This window comes from Lactuca sativa, chromosome 5 (assembly GCF_002870075.4).
Source record: "Lactuca sativa cultivar Salinas chromosome 5, Lsat_Salinas_v11, whole genome shotgun sequence".
Classification (NCBI taxonomy): Eukaryota; Viridiplantae; Streptophyta; class Magnoliopsida; order Asterales; family Asteraceae; genus Lactuca; species Lactuca sativa.
Genome location: NC_056627.2, coordinates 311,496,584 through 311,516,907, shown reverse-complemented (window position 1 = coordinate 311,516,907; position 20,324 = coordinate 311,496,584). Strand labels below are relative to the sequence as shown.

The 20,324-nt window shown below is 36.3% G+C and overlaps 1 protein-coding gene across 2 annotated transcripts; it reads left to right on the top strand.

Annotated features, from left to right (window-relative positions):
- The first annotated feature begins 13,058 nt into the window (after positions 1-13,058).
- On the top strand, positions 13,059-19,257 carry LOC111890809 (protein BREAST CANCER SUSCEPTIBILITY 2 homolog B). Of its 2 annotated transcripts, none has more exons than XM_023886893.3 (20): positions 13,059-13,293; positions 13,641-14,735; positions 14,823-14,975; positions 15,069-15,233; positions 15,317-15,928; positions 16,006-16,124; positions 16,215-16,363; positions 16,450-16,572; positions 16,658-16,831; positions 16,919-17,000; positions 17,090-17,140; positions 17,232-17,307; positions 17,400-17,511; positions 17,586-17,657; positions 17,733-17,922; positions 18,002-18,190; positions 18,261-18,403; positions 18,488-18,758; positions 18,842-19,015; positions 19,095-19,257. In XM_023886893.3, exons 1-20 carry the CDS (start codon positions 13,143-13,145, stop codon positions 19,143-19,145), a joined length of 4,152 nt encoding a protein of 1,383 aa, XP_023742661.1. In that variant the 5' UTR covers positions 13,059-13,142; the 3' UTR covers positions 19,146-19,257. The 2 variants fall into 2 exon arrangements, with proteins under 2 accessions (XP_023742661.1, XP_042751365.1); XM_042895431.2 differs by having other exon boundaries at positions 15,311-15,928.
- The last annotated feature ends 1,067 nt before the right edge of the window (positions 19,258-20,324 follow it).

Here is a 20,324-nt window from a genome sequence, read left to right as displayed (position 1 = left end):
TGGGTTCCTCAGTGAGTATGATAGGTTCGTCCCTATTTTCATGCAACATCTGTCGCATTTCATCCCTTTGTTCGGCTAGCATAGCCCGAATCATGGCTTGCACTCCAGCCATGGTGACCTGTTCTGGTGCAGCAGCTTCAACAGCTATTTGTTCAATCACAGGTGGTTGATTCCTGTTTTCATCAGCATTTCCAACTTCACTTCTTGTTCTCACCATTTTTGATCTACACACCCAATAAGGTGAAATTAGATCCTTATTCACGATAGATATTCAAATCATCCTTATCACTCCGAAACGTTTACATGCTAGTTCTAATATCGTAGACGTACACTTAGAATCCTACACACATAAGGTTTCCAGATCCGGTTGACAACAGACCATAGATCCAAACAAATAATATCATATATGACAAACATATAACATTTAGCACATAAAAGCATTTTAGGCAATTTTCCTAAAATAAACCAGTGCTCGTGTCAATTTAGGTGTACTACCTAACATATTTTAGACTCACTCCTCACAATCATTACTTAGCATTCTAAGTTTAAGTCTATAAATTTTCTACAATTTCCTAGTTCGCTTAAACTAATGCTCTGATACCAACTGTGACATCCCTAATTTTACGGTCAGAAAAGACCGATTTGTTTATGCTTTGTTTTAAAATCAGAGTTATCTTTGAAAGAAAGCAGTTGCGGAATTTGTTCCCAAAACAAAATATGATAAAAATTATCAAAGCATTTCTTTAAAGAAATGTATTTTCATTATATAACAAAATCTCGGGATGTCATGTTCAATACATACCAAAAGCATAAACAGAACAAAATAGACCTTACAAAAGTTATTTATAACTATTGATCTATAATCCGAAATCTCTCGTCAAGTCCACCAACTTATACTCTTGTGTCATTACCTGTAATGCAAAGAAAACTGAGTGGGTCAGGCTTGGGAGCCTGATGAGCATATAGGGTTTTCAACCCACAATAATATAATTATTATAATTAATTATCAAACAATCAACTCAATTTCCCATCCCCATTATCTTCCTTACTCTTAAGGGTTTACCCTAAGAGTTATCTATTCGTTTACTCTGTATTAGGCACTAAGACAATAGTTGCCAAGGTTCCTTCGTAAAGCACTAATTTCATAGCTGCTATGGTTCATTCATCGGGTACTAAATCCATAGCTACTAGTGTAGGTACTAAGTCCATAGCTACCAACGTTTATCTAACAATACTATATCCATAGCTACCAAGGTTTGTCTATACGGTACTAAATCCATAGCTACCAAGGTTTGTCTATACGTCTCATCCTCAAGCTCATCCGTCATCACACACCAACTAATTTGTCTACCCATGTTCTACCCAACGTATTTGTAGATATAACATACATATACAGTTTAGATCATTTAAAAACCTGTATAAAACAATCATTAAACAACCATCTCAAGTAAACCAACAACATATAAACACATAACACGTATTTCATAGCAAATACTTCATATCTATGTGGTAGAAGAAAGTAACCACACACTCACACATATAAACAACAATATACTTAATACATTCAATCAGTACTTGTATTATTATCGTGTTTATGAAAGGGACTATACACTCACTTGATCAGAAGATGATCGGACAACACTACGGCTTGTAGAAGTAGTATTCTTCGGTGAAACCGGGATCACTTCACACACCGGGTTTCTCGCGGGCAGAGCTTCGGCTCGGAAACTCTTTTCTTCTCGGGATCTTCGGGTTTCGGAACTTGCTTCGGGTCTTGGGGTTGATATCGGGGCTTCGGGGGGTTAAAATAGGGCTTAGAGGGTGTATCGGGAGTGGGAGAGAAGGGATGGAGCAACCATAGTCGGCTGGCCCTTCAAATCTATTTATAGGGCAAATTTGGCCCTTGCCACGTCGTGGGATCCTTTTTCCACGTCATGGGCTTGGTCGTCATTGCATACGTCATTTAAAGTTGCATCTAGGAGGTGTCAGGAGACTTGCCACGTCGTGGCACTGCTTGCCACGTCGTGGTCTCTGACAGTTTTGGGGTTTCGCGCCCCGAACTTCAGAAATTCATAACTTTTGCATACGAACTCCGTTTTCGACGTTCTTTATATCGACGCGAAGGTGAGATTATGTTCTACAACTCTCGTTTAGATTCCTTTGGCTAATTTTGACTTTATTTTTAATATATTATAAATATATTACTTATATATATTATCTTTAGTAGGCCGGGACAGAAAAACTCCGTTCGAAATTCATAACTCCTTCATCTGAACTCCGTTTTCGTCCGTATTTCCGTCGTTGCACTACTATAGACAAGATATTCAATTCTCATTTAGATCACTAAGTAAAGATATATATCTACCTTAAATTCACTATTTACGTCTCGCTGGGTCGTGTCGGTTCTGTCGCGAAACTTCGACAGGTCATAACTTCTTCGTTATAACTCGGATTTTGGCGTTCTTTATATGCACGGAAACCTTGTGACATATACTACAACTTGGTTAAGATTAATCCTTCTAAATAATCTTCCATAAAAAAAATCATTTTTGATGCTTATTGTCTCTAATTTGACTAGTCCAGATCTACGGGCGTTACAGAATCGACCTTGATCCAAACCCTTTTAATAAATTTCAAAACCTAATCCAAACCCGCTCCATAACCTACAGGGTTTTGAATAATCTAACCCATACCCTTATCCACTGAATCAACAGATGTCCAAACCCGCCCCGTAACCCGTATGTTTTTTGAATAATCAAAAACATTTTACTTAAGTCATAAAATCACAGTAGTTAAATAAAACAAATGTTGATTTAGAAAACACATTAAATAAAACAAATGTTGTTAAATAAAATCACAAATGGTTTTTGACCATCAATTGCATTGATAGAGAATAACTATTACAAACTTTCTTCCAGTTGATAAATGAATTTATTGATTTATAAACGAAATTGGTGTTTACATGATGAAATATAAATGAAATGACATCATGATTCTTAGGAGAATACTGGAAGTCTAGAAGTTGAGTCCCCGAGTCCTATGTATAAATAGTTTAGTCTTTGGTCTTTTCTCTTTGGACTTTCGATTGGAATTTAAAGTAAAATTTAGGCAGTATAAAATATATCTGTATAATTCTAAAATTTATATTGGGCGGGTTATAAATGGAGTGGATCGGTGATGATCCATACCTGACCCTTTTAATAAAAGGGTTAGCGGGTACGGATCGTTAACGGGTAAATGGATCAAAAACTATGCTCCAAACCCATATAATTGTTAAGGGTTTGGATCGGATCAGGGTCAAAACCCGCTCCATTTTCAGGCCTACACACAACCACGGCATCGTCTTCAACGACCTTGTCTTCGTCAGCAGCACCTGCGGTGGCAATGACTGGTGGTTTGCGGCCTCAACAGCGGGGGGTGGCGGCTTCGGTCGTCTACTTCCGACCTCCCTAACAGGCGCAACTTCAACTCGATGCTCACTCCGTCAGCTGAGGAAGATGCGGTAGTTCACGGTGGCAGCTATGGAAGGGACGGCGGCTAGAGACAAGGCGGGAATGGTGGTGGATGAAATGGTAGAAGTATGGTTAAGGTTTACATCCTTCAAACGAGAGGGAAAGAAAACACGGGTTAAATCACGCTTCCATACACTCTTCATACAATTGGACACTTCCAGTCCCTCCTAATCACAGTCTTCTCAACTTAAGTACCAATAATTACCATGTAACCCCTGCCCTCATAAATCTTTACAAATTGAATCCGGATTTTACCTTTTAGCCCTTGCTTCCTAAAAATCTATTCACAATAAGTCCATAATTTACCAAACACACCCTTACTTCTAAAATCATTTTCAAATTAAATCCATAATTTACTAACAACACTCAACCTTCAAAATTCTTTACAAACTAATTCGTAAATTACATTTTAACCCCCAAACTCTCAATTATGGCTTTTAACTCCCGAAGACCAGCACCCCACTAAGATATTACGGATTTAGGGATACAATAAATTATATTATATATCTTGGGGTTTAAGGTTGATTAATTATTTACTTATTTATTTAATTTAAACGGAACGTTACAATTCTCCCCCACTTAAATTAAATTTCGTCCTTGAAAACATTCCTTACCATTCCTGTCACACCAACAACTTGAGCAACATGGCCACAATCCCGAGCATACCCTAACCTTCCAAAGCCAACCAGAACCAACCCGAAGATGAACAAATTCCTTACATCACTATCACATTACTCAATCTGAAATTTGAAGTCTCAAGATGGTCTGACTCCCTGACATACCGACCATATAAAATCATTATTTTCAAACCCAATCTACTTAGCTCCTAACTAACCATTCAACTTCTGATAGCTGGAGGTTCCCATTTGAAAATAGCATCACAGACCCAATTATCCATGTATATCACTTATACTTGACAGAAGGCTCAGATAATCCTTCGAGTAGGAGACTCATCCCTGCATGAGCTGCACAACAGGGTCAAATCAATTACTTTGAGATTATTTAATCCCAATCATAGTCTTCTCAACTTAAGTCCCAATAATTACCATGCAACCCCTGCCCTAAAAATTCTTTACAAATTGAATCTGAATTTTACCTTTTAGCCCTTGCTTCCCAAAAATCTATTCACAATAAGTCCATAATTTACCAAAGACACCCTGACTTCTGAAATCATTTTCAAATTAAATCCATAATTTACTAAACAACCCTCAACCTTCAAAATTATTTACAAACTAATCCGAAAATTACATTTTAACCCCCAAACTCTCAATTATGGCTTTTAACTCCTGAAGACCAGCGCCCCGCTAAGATATTATGGAGTTAGAGCTACAATAAAATATATTATATAACTTGGGGTTTAGGGTTAATTATTTATTGACTTATTTATTTAATTTAAACAGAACATTACATAGTGGATCAATTATGCTCTCTTGCTGGTTTTTTAGCAAACATAAATTTTGTGTATTGCTTGTGTTCCTAACCAATTCCTATCATGTAATTGGTCTTTTTTGGACAATAGTGTTTACTGTATGAAGTGTCATTGTGTTATGTGACTGTTATCGTCGATGGTTGTTGGTGGTGGAAATCTTTAATTTAGTGATGGATTTGGATGAGTACAAACTTTGTGGTTAACTAGTTGGGTTGTGTACCTCATAAATGTATTCTTGGGTCGGACAGGTAGAATATGTCGGAATATTGATATTCGATGTATTCAATGATGTAGTATGCAGGCCAGAATACATGTGTATAAAGAGTAAGTGTATTTTTTTGGCTAAGCAAGTAGCCTGTGTCGAAGTAATGATACTCGACATATGCATGGATGTAGTCGGTGGCCGAGCTACATGTTGTATAAAGAATAAGTTTATTCTTTGGATAAGCGGGTAGTCGGTGTCGGAGTAATGATACTACGCATATGTGTAACACCCCGATCTCCAGGTATGAAAATTATTCCATTTTGCATGATTTTCTTCCGAAACACGGTGTGGTGAAGCCTCACCACGGCGTGTTGAGGAACTTTTAGACCACATGTTTTTATAGACCAACATGGCGTGTTAGTGGGCAAACACAACCTATTGGCGGCTGGATGAGAAAAATCCTAACTTTGGGGTTTTACACCTTATATAATCTACTTAAGTCCCATGGGGTGGTCTTTTATAAACATCTAACTCCGCATATCGACTCTTGAGAACCCTAATCATCTTTCCCTTTTATTTGTGAGCTAGTGTGGTGTTTGTGGGGCCAAAGAAGGAAGAAGTTGGAAGAAAGAAGTAAGGATCCAACAAGCAAGCCCTCATCTTTGAGTTTGGCACTCTTCTGGACCTTTATAAGTGTCCAAGATCCAATTATTATTCCTTTATGTTGTTGGATCTTGAGTTTTGTCCCTTTTTCTTGTTGTTCTTGAGTGAGGGAATGGTCGGATCCCATAAATTTAGCAACTTTATGGATCTCCAGGTCTAAGTGACCCTGTCGACTCTTTGATCTGACCTATAGTTGAGTTTTGATGCCATACATGGAGAGTAGGTCATAAATCCCCATTTTTGACCTATTTTGGGTTCAATACATGCATTGGTCATGCATGTCTATAAAGCACCGACTTTTAGGATGGTTTTGGTGCCAGAATATCTTATAGAAATGATGGGTTTCAAACTTCAAGGATTTAGTGCTTATTAGTTAAGCCCTTGAACCTTCAAGCCTTGTGGATGGGTTTTGGGACCCTTGGAGTAGTTCAAAAGGATAAAGTTGGAAGCTTTATCCTTTTTGATAGTATTTGGTTCTAGATCTAAGCCTTGGAGTCCCTAGAATCGAAGAAAACAGCTGAATGTATTAAGCTGCTAGAGCTCGGGCAAACACGGCGTGTTGGCTAGAGTTTTCCCGATCGTCTGGATGCTATCGAAGCACAATGTGTTTTCTAGTAACCACGGCGTGCTGGGTCAACATGGACTATTGACCTTGATCTTTGACTTTGAATTTGACCTTAAGGGTATTTTGGGTATTGCTTGGATTTCGATGGAATTGGTCATTTGATGGTTGTAGGCATTTGAGTTGAGAGCTGAGATTTGGAGTCAGACTTTATTAGTTTCATGCTGCTTGTGAGGTGAGTTTTCCTCACTATACTTTCGGGTCAAAGGCACCAAGGCCGACCCATTGGTTTGATAATCTAATATTGTTGATATGCCGAGTATGGAATATATATGCATGCTAGTTTTGATATACTACATTAAGAGACCGACGGTGATCCTTGATTGGAAGACGAAAACCTTGAGGAACAAGGTTGTGGGATTGCTGAAGGTACAACGGCAGCACCAGAAGGATTCTTAGTGGACATGGGATCCTGAGGAAGATATGAGGGAGCATTACCCATGATTATTTGTGGCAATTGACTTCGTGGATGAAGTATGATTCAAGTGGGGGGGGGGGATTGTAGCACCCGATTTGGCAGGTAAAACTCTTAATCATATATCTCATTATTTTTGTCCTAGGTAGTATGCTTGCATACACGAGGTACGCACAATGTACTCTTATGCATGTGCAAAGCGGGGATGTCCCCTACTTACGTTGGACGTACGAGCCAGGTACGCCGCACGTCCGTCCGTCTGTGGGCCTTTGGAGTTTTGGGTTCGGGGTTAGTTGGGCTTTTTCTTTGATTGAGTTTGGGCCTTAGGCCTTTTGTGATATCAGGTCATTTGTGGGCTTTAGGTCATCATGGAGCTCGTGGGCCTATGTTGTGCCTTAAGGTCTTGTTTGTTGGACTTGGAATACCTTTTTGGACTCGTTTGGATTTAGGCCTTGGTGGGTTAGGCCCAAAAAGGCAAGGATTAAGCATCCTTTATGCCCTTAAAGTCAGGATTAGGGTTTGGACTCTTGAGTTGGGTTAACGACCTAATTTCCAATTAAGGTTTTATCACTTATGATTTAGTGAGAGGTTTTCGCGAGTCAGCAACTCGAGTATGATTTGATACCTTTGGTCTTAGGTGAGTTTCCTTCACTGTACTTGTGGGTCGGAGGCACCAATGTCGGCCCATTAGATTATGTTGGTAGGATGATAGATGTCTTCGTGACACTTCCATGTTATGTATGTTTATGCTTGTTATCTTCATGATTGTTGCTGATATGATTGTATGTTTAGTTGTAGGGGTGATAGAGGACCAATATCGACTGAAAGATACCGAAGGGGATGAAATAGACATAGTACTGGTTCAAAGATACCGAAGGGGGTGAAATAGACCTAGTACCGATTGAAAGATATGTATGTATGGTATGGGGTATTTTGGGGGAGCTCACTAATCTTTGTGCTTATAGGTTTAAGTTTATGTTTTAGGTACTTCAAGCTCGAAAGGGAAGGGCCTAGACTGACCGCTGCATCTGCCCATATTTTCCACATTATGTGATTTTGGGATTTGTACTCTGATATTATTACGCTATGATGAACTTTTGGTTGTTTTGACATGTTTAATAGACATTTTGGAATGAATTAAAAATGAAATTTTTATCTGTAAATTTTGGGATGTTACAGAATGTCTCGGTCAAATTAGAAGATGTTATGAAGGTGTTTAAACATTCACTTAATGAGTTATAGAACGAGAATACGGACCATGTATGTCTTCTATACCTGTTATAGAAGGGTTTCAATGAGCGGTTGGCTAAACAGCCTATTATAGAAGGGGGTGAAATAGACATGATATCGGTTGAAAGATACCGAAAGAGGTGAAATAGATCCAATACAGGTTGAAGTTCATAGGGCACCTTCCCTAACACCATCACCCAAAAAATCTCCTACCCATAAGCATCAAGAAAAAAAGGCATGAATAGAAAATCCATCTCACCCGCTACCACCACCACCGCCGACCGCTGACCCATCAGCTGACAAGGACCGAATTATTAGTGACTTGCAAAACGAGGTCCGTTAATTAAAAAATGAGATCGGTGAATGTTGCGAGCAGTTGCGGTCTCAGGATGAGCGTTTAGTAGAACATGATGCTACTTTAGCCATGGTTATGAAACTTATCAATAAGACTCTCGTAGATGACGTTGGTACCTCGAAGGGGATGGATGTATATTTTTAATTATTTTATCGTTTATGGTCATTATGTTTATGCATCGTTTACAAGTATACATTATTGAACCGTACATGGATACTACAATGACAATGAGTTATGGGAGCATGATTATGTCTTAACCACCCTCGAACAACCGCTGAATGACGACCTTGAACAACCGCTGAATGACGGTTGTGAGCAGCCGTCTCTGGTTATTCAATCGTCAAATGTAAAAGAAATTATGCGGGATGAATACAAAACAACGTCACCAACACCTCTTAGGTGTTCTAAGTATCGAAAAGTTATGTTCATATGGTATAAGTCGCCATGGATACAAATGAAGAGGAAATGTGTCACACGACAACAACCAACACCGTTGGACAATATTTTAGAGCCTACCATACACAATGTATATAAAGAACGTGATGGTTCATTGTTGTTTGGTCATAATTATTTGACCGGTTTTACTACGCTTGAGTTTTGGACACGATTATATGCGGATAGTCATGGAGGATGGTTGTCATGTAATGTAAGTAATATAATTATTTGCTCATTACATACTACACTTTTAATAATAATAGTTCCTTTACTACAAAAAAAATGGCAGCACATTATGACGTGGATCTCATTGCTGCTAGAACGTAGAGCGGATGATGTCGGTGGACAATTGTGTCGCCGACTTTCATTACTGATACATTTCACTGGAATGGCATGGCTGACGCAGTGGTGGAGCTACATGGGGCGGTGGGGGTACTGCAGTATCCCCAAAAAATTATTTTATATATATACAAAATTATTTGTATACATGTTTTATGTTATTGTATCCCCCAACTAAAACGATTGTACCATGTTTTTTTAATGCAAGGGATAACTACATGAAATATATCTTGATAATGTTTGTACACTCATATCAAAATTTATGGTTCCGCCACTAGGCTGACAAATCCGTTTACCTAGCTTGGGCAGAATGTGATACGGTATAATTTTGTTTGGATTACATTATCTGAGTATTTATATACTAATTAATTATTTATAACTTTTTTTTGTAGCTTTACATCCCAATCAATATACCACATGCTCACTGGTTTTTGGGTGTTTTGGATTTGAAAACATTCAAGATGACTATATACGATAATCATTGGAAGGGCGACTACTGTTTGGAAAACGAGGATTGGTTTATAGGTATGAGAGACCGCGTCCACATACTACTAGTGGGAGTACACTACTAGGGTACTGAACCAACTTATTCAATCTCGCTTGAGAGCTTAAGATACCATCGCAAAGCCCCAGACGTACCATAACATATTGGCAATAGAGGATATTGTAGTGTGTTTTTGTGTTCGTTCCTGAATGCGTTGATCATCGGAAAATTGATTTTTATAGAGGTTAAAACCACCAGTCCATGGGTTATGGGTTATCGAAAACGACTACAGAATTTTTTTGGGGTACAATGACAAAGATGTTTCAGAGCAACTAGAAAGAGATTCTTTAACTAGAAAGAATTTGGTTCGGATGTAGGACACCTATCCAGAAGTTTTCGCAACTCAATCATAGATGATGGAATCATCAAAGATTTAACCTTTTCGAACTTTGTCTGTAACTCACTAGAGGCCTCGAAAACAAAGAGAAGACGTGTACAAACGAGATATGCAGCAACAAGAAGAAGGAAAAGGATTGCATAAAGGAACTCTTGAACATTTGTCAGATGTGTCGATATCAATGGTGACTCATTATTTTGATGAATCATTTCTTCGGACAGAATAAGATTATGCAAACACTTACTCGAAATCTTGAGCATTGTATTTGTAATATGACCTACATATACATCATTTATTTAATTTATGTATTTATTAGTTGTTTGTTGATTTTAATTGCATTTTATATTTTATAAAACCAAAAGTTATAAATTTTATGAAAGCAAAACTTATAAATTATATAAAACCAAAACTTATACTAAACGAAAAACCACATGTACATGCAAAAAAAATAAAAAATAAAAAAACAAGTCAAATGCATTCCGAAACTATGGTTCGAAATCGTACTTCGGAATTTAAAAGTCGGATCCGGAACGATGTGTTTCGAAAAATATGGTTACTTACAAAAAAAAATGATCATTTTTGTCGCTTATAAACGTTAGATTATTCATTTTTCCTTGTTATAAATTTAAAATTGCCAAAAATACATCATGACAGATTCAAACTTGAGGGATACGTTGCCGACAAGATAGCGGCCTCCTTCCTGTCGGTACGGTGGGCGTTTGGCTTCAAAATCATTGGTCATTAACCCTCTAGTCTTCTTTCTATAATCCTCGTCTTTACTATCATAATCGCAAGGTTTACATACATTGTCATTTTGTCAGTTAGCTTTCTTAATTATTTTTATTTCACTTTGTATAAATTAACCTTTTTTTTTTAATTATTTTTATACCATTTTGCATAAATTAACTATTATTTTTATAAGACTATAGTCACTATACTGATAATTGACAACGTTAAGGTTGCCTATTTACGATTACATTATATCTTATTTGTATAAAAAGAAAAAGACATGTTTACATTATATCTTATATGTATAAAAAGAAAAAGACATGTTTTGTTAACCGTAATCTTTTTTTTTTTTTTTTCCAAATATTTGAATAAAATATCAACATTTTCCGAAATAACCACAAGTTTCATGGACATCACCCATCAAACAATGATGAAATATATAACAAGGATACAAAGGATTACTCAATGTCAAATCAAGCTAAAGATGAATTTTAGGCTTGGGGTGAGTGTGGTAGAAGATGTATTTTTTTTTGCCACATCGGCTTGGAATGCTGCCTCCTCCCTGTGGTTTTGGTGCGACTATGACACTCCAAGGGAGCACCCATCTCTTCCTATTACTATTCTAATTGATTGTTGATCGGTCAGATTTAAAAAAAAAAGTTCTTTTTTTTTTCTTTTTAAACATTTTAAATTGAACGTGACACCACTCATTGGGTGTGACATGAAACCACACTTTTGTGGTAATGGTTGAAGTGTTGCCTACGTGACAGTGAAGGAAGTGTAACTTTTGTGGTACCACTCCCTTCAGTCTTATTTATTTGAGCTAAACCTAAATATCACATGTTTTTTTTTTTCTTTTTAAACATTTTAAATTGAATGTGACACCACTCATTGGGTGTGGCATGAAACCACACTTTTGTAGTAATGACTGAGGTTTTGTCTACGTGACAGTGAAGGAAGTGCAACTTTTGTGGTATGGGTACCACTCCCTTCAGTCTTAGTTATTTGAGCTAAACCTAAATATCACATGTCATTGGTCACGTCGACTTGTTTATATCCTTACGTCTGCTTTATCGTCTCCTTCAATTCATACCCTTATATATCAATATAATTAGAGGTATAAAAATCGGTTTTTTATACTGAACTAGAGGGGTTTGAAACAATTTGTATTTTTTTTTCAAGAATGGCAAAACCAATTCAAATTTAAACCAGCTTGGGGAAAAAATGTTCGTACATATAAAACTGGTTAAGAGTTGGATGAAAAATGTTTTATGAAAATCGATAACCTATACTTTCAACATTTTTGCAAACTTGATTTGGGTGTTAGCATTTAATGGAATTTTCATTGTTGATAAAAACAACTAAATAAGGGAAAATGGGTTTTCAATGATGGAAGATGTTTTCGTTCACTCGAAATCGTTTAGGGATTCAAAACGATATTTTTGTTCTTTTAGTTATTTAAAAAGTGTTGGGCACCCAAAATCGTATAAAGGGTCAAAACGGTATTGAGAACTTCAAAATTTTGTATCCACAACAAAATGATGGATGAAAGCAATATTTTTTTAAGGATTTAAACATGTTTTTAAAATCACCACTAGGCCTGTCAAATCGAGCAATTATGTTGTGTTTTTGTCTGACACGACAATCTTTTGTGTAATACGAACACGACGCAACACGATGTCGTGTGTTTTCTCACTAATACGAAAACGAACCAATTAAAATATGACAACACGACAAGACACGACACGAAAAAGATAATATTACATAACTATTAGTTTATTTAATCATATATAACACGACAAAAATGACAAACATGACAAACACATGCTTAATCGTGTCACTTTCGTGTGTATTTGTAAACACGAACACGACATGACATCGTGGTTTTTAAACTTGACACGAATATGAATTCGAATTTTGATTTCATCCTGATTTTGTTTCATCCCGATTTTGACACCCCTAATCACCAGTCTAACCAAAACTAATTATGTCTAATATCTTAAATGGCAGTAGACCGGTGATTGATTTCAAACTGAATCAGTTTGTACCAAAGTGCATTTTCCATAAACCGGATTAGTTTGTTTTCATTTCTTTCCGAACAATAGTAGTAGTTGTTGTTGTTTTTTTTAGTGCAAAATGCAGTTCAATTTTACCAAAAGTGTAAATAGAATGAGACACGAGGGTTATATTTGAAACTTTACCAAATGAAACTTCCCGCCTTCTTATTGTTCTCTCCGTTTTTAGCTCAAAATTAGATGAACAAAAAATATCGTCTGTTTGGATGATTTTACCCTCGGAAAATTCACATATCGGCCGCTCACCGTTAGATGTCTACGTGGCAAATCTTCTCAGACGCCGGGAATAGTTTCCGGTGGCAATGCTCCCACGTCAAGCTCTCAAGTGAACCACAAAAAGCCCTAATTCAGAAACCTAGCTCTCCTCACCATCTTCCATCTATCGCCGATCTCTTGGTTCAAGGTATTATCTTCATAAATCGCAAGTTCACATCTAAAAGTCCAATATTTTTTGTTTAGCTTTGGCGACTAAATTTAAAATAGGAGGGAAATGATGGAGTTTAGCTTGCAATAAGTATCATAAGTGTAGGATGAATACTAAACACTGAATTTATACATATGAAACCGAATGAACACATACATATCTATGTAAATTGGCGTCTACAAGAACTACCTCAATCTAAGAGTCTGTTCAAGTATTTGTATACAGATATACCTAGTAATTGAGTTGAGTAGGTGACTATGTAAATTAATGGAATGAGCACACATAGTAGGTGTTGAGTGATAGATTATTGTTTGTTTCCAAAACAGGATTCTCAAAGCTATACGAGGATCAAAATGATGAAATTGAGACCCCTCCTTCTTTCCAAACTGGATTGAGGAAACCGGTTGTTGTGAAGCAATCTTCCTTGGTAAAAGCATCATCTATTCTTGGAGATCACGATGATGAAGTCACTGTTCTTCCCAAATCAAATCAAAGTGGTGAGATTGAGACCCCTCCGACTTTCCGAACTGGATTGGGGAAACCGGTTGTTGTGAAGCAATCTTCCTTGGTGAAAGCATCATCTATTCTTGGAGAGCAAGATGATGGAGCCACTGTTCTTTCTAAATCAGGATATTCAAAGCTGTACAAGAATAAAAGTGGTGAGATTGATACCCCTCCTTCTTTCCGAACTGGATTGGGGAAACCAGTTGTTGTGAAACAATCTTCCTTGGTGCAAGCATCAGCCATTCTTGGAGATCAAGATGATGGAGCCACTGTTGGATATTCAAAGCTACATGAGAATCAAAGTGGTGAAACTGAGACCCCTCCGACTTTCCGAACTGGATTGGGGAAACCAGTTGTTGTAAAGCAATCTTCCTTGGTGAAAGCTTCATCCATTCTTGGAGATGAAGATGATAGAGACATTTTTCCTTTCAAATCAGGATATTCAAAGCTACATGAGAATCAAAATAGTGAAATCGAAACCCCTCCAACTTTCCGAACCGGATTGGGGAAACCGGTTGTTATAAAGCAATCATCATTGATGAAAGCATCAACCATTTTTGGAGATGAAGATGATGGAGCCATTGTTTCTTCCAAATCAGGATACTCAAAGCTACATGGAAATCAAAGTGATGAAGTTAAGACCCCTCCGTCTGTCCTAACTGGATTTGGGAAACCAGTTGTTGTGAAGCAATCTTCCTCATTGAAAGCATCATATGTTCTTGGAGATCAAAATGGTGGAGCCTCTGTTCTTTCCAAATCAGGATATTCAAATCCATATGGGAATCAAAGTGATGAAGTTGAAACCCCTCCAGCTTTCCGAACTGGATTGGGGAAATTGGTTGCTGTGAAGCAATCTTCCTTGGTGAAAGCATCATCTATTCTTGGAGATCAAGATGATGGAGCCATTGCAGATACAGGTTACCTTGTTTGTAGTCTCCTTGTAAGAATTATATACTGAATGAATTTTAGCATTGAGTGATGGAATATTAATTTTTATGAAACAGGATTGGTAAACCGAGAGGAAAATTCAAAAATAGGTGGCACCCCCTTCACATTTCGTACTGGATCTGGGAAATCAGTTGCTATAAAGCAGTCTTCCATGGCAAAAGCACTATCTATGTTTGGATGCCAAGATGATGATGCATTTGTAGACACAGGTCTGTCTATTATCTACTTATTTAAGTTTCCAAAGAATCTTGTATGTCCAAATCATTGTTATGTATATCTTTTCTTATAATACTATTTTACAGGTCGAGATGATGGAACCAGTTGCTCGAATTCCATGTTCCAAACAGGGTCAGGGAAAGCTGTAAACATATGCTCAACAGGTCTTATGAAAGCAAGAACATTGTTAGGATTGGAAGAAAATTCTGATCATAATGAGGTTTCTAAAGGCCTTGAACATGCGAATACAGGTGAATTCTTCTTCACACATTTCAATCTTCTTTGAGTTTCCAGATGACTAGTGCTAGAACTAATTTAGGGTTTCAAGATGTAGGTGAAATCAGGGAGGTTGCTCGAGGGTCTATTCTTTCTTCTTCTAGACCACCACCTATCAAGTTTCAAACAGCTGGTGGAAGATCTGTGAAAGTTTATGGTGATGCATTGAAACGAGCAAGGAGCCTTCTAGGAGATCCTGATGTAGGGAATTTGTTAAAGGAAGGGGATGCATGTTATCCTGCATTTTCATCTAATAAGAAATTGGGGAATAACATGTTGAACAAAGAAAATAATGTGTGTAATTCTTTTAGTGATGGCATACCAAACGCAAAGCAAAAGTCTAATAACTTCATATTCCCTGTAAAATCAGTTTTATCTGATAAGAAGACTGTATCCAGGTTAGAAAATATAGGTTTGAGAAGTAATTTGATCAAAGAATTTGATGCAGCTGAACATGATATCACTACCAAGGAGTATAATAATCATATCCCTTTGGTGGATATTTCAAATACTATTGGTTTGAATGGAACTGGAGAAAAGAGGAAACCATCAAGTCGAATATATCCATCTCCATTCAAGAAGCCGCGAAATTCCAAATTCGTCCCTCCATTGAACAAAAAGTCAACATTCATCCCTCCATTGAACAAAAGCTCAACAGTAGTCTCTAATGGTAATTTCAAATACAGTTTATAACTTCTCAAAAGCTCTTTTATTTTGTTATGATTATGAAGTATATGTTTGCATTAGGTACAATGCCCAAAATGCCTGAAGGATCATGCTGCAAAAAAAAGGTTTCCACTCGATACCCTTTTCAGTTTCCTCGCAAGTACATCAAGGAATACTTTGTAGAGCCTCCATATAATATGGTCAGTATACAACAACTACATTCTTTCAAATTTTGGTATATGTTTTAGTTTCAGCATTTGACACAATTTGTAATGTATTTATGTGAATAGTTTGAGAACATACCTGAATGGTTAAGAAAGATAAACCCAGAAAATGCAGACAAACACATGTTTGAAGATGAATGTGGTTTAAAATGCATTGGTGTGGATACCTTCTGTCACATGTTGACTCAATCAGGATGTTCAGCTCTTTCAAAAGAGTAAGTAACATATGGTTTTATTATCATAATAACATTTTCTCTTATGTTTGTCTTTGAGATTTAATCCTTTTTTTTTGTCACTGTAGGTGGATTGCAAATCACTACAGATGGATAATCTGGAAACTTGCATGCTATGAGAGATGTTATCCTGCTAAATTTTCTGGGAAACTTTTGACTGTTTCCAATGTGGTAGAGGAATTGAAATATAGGTAGTTTCAGTTTCACTGATTGGATTTCTTATTGAGTGACTTAATAGAAGCAAGTAAAGAATTATTTATATATGTCTTTTTGTAGATATGAAAGAGAATATAACAATGGTCACAGATCAGCTCTGAAGAGAATTCTAGAGGGAGATGCTCCTCCTTCTTCCCATTTGGTACTTTGCATAGCATCTATAAAGTTAAAGTGTAATGAAGAACAAGATGCAGAGGCTCCTTCTACATCAAATATAGAACTAACAGATGGATGGTAAAGAGAAGTTAAGATATAGTAGATTTGAATCTGTATTCTGTGCTCTTTGTCGATGTTTAAATTCTTGTTCTTTTTTTTATATAGGTACTCAGTGAAAGGTCTCTTGGATGATTTACTTTTAAAGCAACTTCTTGCTGGAAAATTGTTTGTTGGACAAAAACTAAGGGTAACTTGGTCATTTCCCTAACTAGAATTCTCTTGTTCACCACAATATTCTTTCTGCTAACTATTAATAAATAATAATCCTTTTTGAAGATTTGTGGAGCTGGTTTAAGCGGTTGGAATGCACCTGTTTCACCCCTTGAGGTTTGTCCCAATCTAATCTTTGACCCTTAACCATGTTTATAATTATTGTAAATTTTATATAAAAAAAAAAAAAAAAACTTATTTTTACCAGGCATCAAGTATGATTAGCTTATGCTTGCACATGAATGGGACATATAAAGCTCATTGGGCTGAACGCTTGGGGTTCTGTAAGAATTAGTTACATTTATAATTTATTTGCTATCTTCTCTTCTTCTGTTGTCAACTTCTCATGCATGGTTGTTGTGTTTTTTTGTTTCAGGTAAAAGTGGTTGTGTTCCATTAGCCCTTAAATGCATTAAAGGTTCTGGAGGTGTAGTTCCCAGCACATTAGTTGGAGTCACACGTATATACCCTGTTCTATACAGGGAAAGGTATGTTGAAGCTTATTATAAAGTATAGTCTTGTGACAAGTAATTGATACGTATTTGTTGTTTTTCAAATTCAGGTTAAGTGAGGGAGGCTTTGTGGTGAGATCAGAGAGGATGGAAAGCAAAAGAATGCAACTGTATGACTACAGGTAAATAAATTTACACCAATGACTTTCTGTATATATGGTTTTAAATGAATATTGAGATAATTGGGTATTTTGTAGACGTTCAAGCATTGTGGAGGGGGTTATGTCGGAGTTTGAAAGAGGATCCAAAAGTTTTGAAACTGATGATGATGATGAAGGGGAGAGGATTTCACATCTACTAGAAAAAGCTGCAGAACCAGAAGTTTTAATGGCTGAGATGACTTCAGAACAACTCACTTCCTTTGCTTCTTATCAAGCAAAAATCGAGGTAACCTAATCTCTTGTCTTTACTGTGTGTGTGGAAAAAGATGTGAATGCCCTTCTCATCTCAGTTTTTGTAATTGTAGGCAAGTAGACAATCAGAGATGCAGAAATCAATCAAAAAGGCATTAGATGAAGCTGGATTAAGTAGGAATGAAGTGAACACGCTTATGAGGGTTAGAGTCGTTGGTTTAACTAGTAAAATTCACAATCACAAGGCATCCCCACAACCACAACAAGCCTTGATAACAATATGGAACCCAACTGAGAAACAGGTTTGAAATTTGTTTTTGTTATTCAGACATTGGGATTTGAAAAATTCTTACCATTGTAATTGCATTGCAGCAATCAGAGTTGGTGGAGGGGCAAGCATATACTGTTTCAGGTCTTACACCGATTAACTCTGATTCATGTACTATTTATATGCGTGCAAGTGGATCTACAAACAAATGGCGTCTGTTATCTCCATCATCAACTCAACACTTTCTGTAAGCCACACATATACGGAATCTACTTTTCGATATTGGGATGCGTATTTATATATGTAAAGGAAAAAAAATGTTTTTTTTCAGGCCGTTTTTTAGTCCTCGAAAACCGGTGTTGTTATCGGAAATGGGTGAAGTTGGAATTTCGAGTGAATTTGATGTTGCTGCATTTGTGGTGTATGTGGGTGAGGTGCATAAGTTTGGTGATGAGAAGAGGCAATGGGTTTTTGTAACAGATGGCACTACCACTACACATGACCTCTCTCTCTCGGATTCATTGCTTGCAATCAGTTTCTTTTCACCATCTGTTGACTGTGATTCCATTGTACCTATCAACTACAACCTTGTAGGATCAACGGTATGTATATTTATTTGTTTTTATTAAAATATAAAAATTGACAAAAAGGAAATAAAAATTGAATTTGATTTGGATTGCATTAGGTTGGGTTTTGTAATCTGATAAAGAGGGCCAAGGACCAAATGAATCGTATATGGGTGGCTGACGCCACTGAAAACTCTACTTACTTTTTAAGTTATGATGGTGGGAATTCAAAACACTTGAAGGATGCAGCTGCTTCTGCTGATCGATGGGCGAAAGCAAAAGCCTCTACTCTGGTATCAATTTCGAAATTTACTTTTCTCACCCTCATACATACAGGTATAATGATAATAATGTAAGTTTTCAAACATGCAGATAATTGAGAAGCTAAAGGGAAAAATATCGTCTATGGTTGCTAGAAACTAGAAAAGTATAGTTTTCATCTTTTCATCAAATGTGGTGTATATCACATTCTTTTGTAACAAATATTATTTGTGTACAGTAGATAAAATGAAAGCTCCATTTTCTTTCTCTCTTATGACTATGACTTTTATGCTTGAAAAAAATTATAAAGGTGTTGATTCTATAACGCTCAAAATAATATTATACTATAAGACAAAAACTTTCATTGGTTTCAATAGATGAGTTATAAATAACATTATACATTTTTGTCAAATTATATTAAAGCTGGTGTAACAATATTTACTATAGAAAAGACTTCAATCTTTTTATTTTAATTGTGTTGTTTACAATTTTATTTTATTATATATATTTTTTAGTCTTTTGATCCATACATAAATTTGTTAAGTATCTTGCATACAAATTCATTATTTAGTAAATCTTAGGGTGTGTTTGGGGTTCCTTTTTTAAGTTAAAAGTCCTTTTGTAAAAATAACTTTTCTTAGAACTTTTTTTAAAAGAAAGTATTTAAAATGTGTTTGGATGGACTTTTAAAACTTTTAAGAGATAAAAGTCAAAAGTCACAAAAAGATGAGATTTTATGACTTTTTAAAAAGCTTCTTTTTAGGCATGGTTAAAAGTTAATTTAAAAGGACTTTTCTATTTTGGCAAACATTTTTTGGACTTTTTTAATTTTTTGAAAAAATTAAAAGTCCAAAAGTTGTTTTAAAAGCAAAGCCAAACACCCTCTAATTGAGATCTTTAATAATAATAAAATTTTCATCATCGTCAAACCCACAAACAATCCCATATGACACAAGCGGTATACACGTGGAAATAAAGACGACCCCAACAATACCACGCAAAGAAGTTCAAAAAACAGCTACAAGTAATATAAGAGGGGGACAAATTATACGCTCTAAAAAGTTATGTTATATTCTATTAGAAATATTGATATTGACCTAAAAGAACAAATTATGTATATATACCATCTTAAAAAATGCAGATAACAGCACCTTTGGCAATATGATTTCAACTTTTAAAACAAAACTAATAGTGGAGGGGAGCATAAGGTTGATAATGACAAATTTTTTAAAAAAATTGCAAACCATCTCAATCTCCTTGTATCAACAACCTTCTCTATCAAGTATCAATAGTTGAGTGAAATGTTAAAATCCCGATGATTTCAGCCACATCATTTGCAAA

Bases quoted from the DNA above. Each gene is read 5' to 3' on its own strand.
- LOC111890809 (XM_042895431.2), top strand. From the start codon at position 13,143: ATGTCTACGTGGCAAATCTTCTCAGACGCCGGGAATAGTTTCCGGTGG. The intron at 14,976-15,068 runs GTCTGTCTATTA...ACTATTTTACAG, and splicing joins TGATGCATTTGTAGACACAG to GTCGAGATGATGGAACCAGT. The intron at 18,191-18,260 runs GTTTGAAATTTG...ATTGCATTGCAG, and splicing joins GGAACCCAACTGAGAAACAG to CAATCAGAGTTGGTGGAGGG.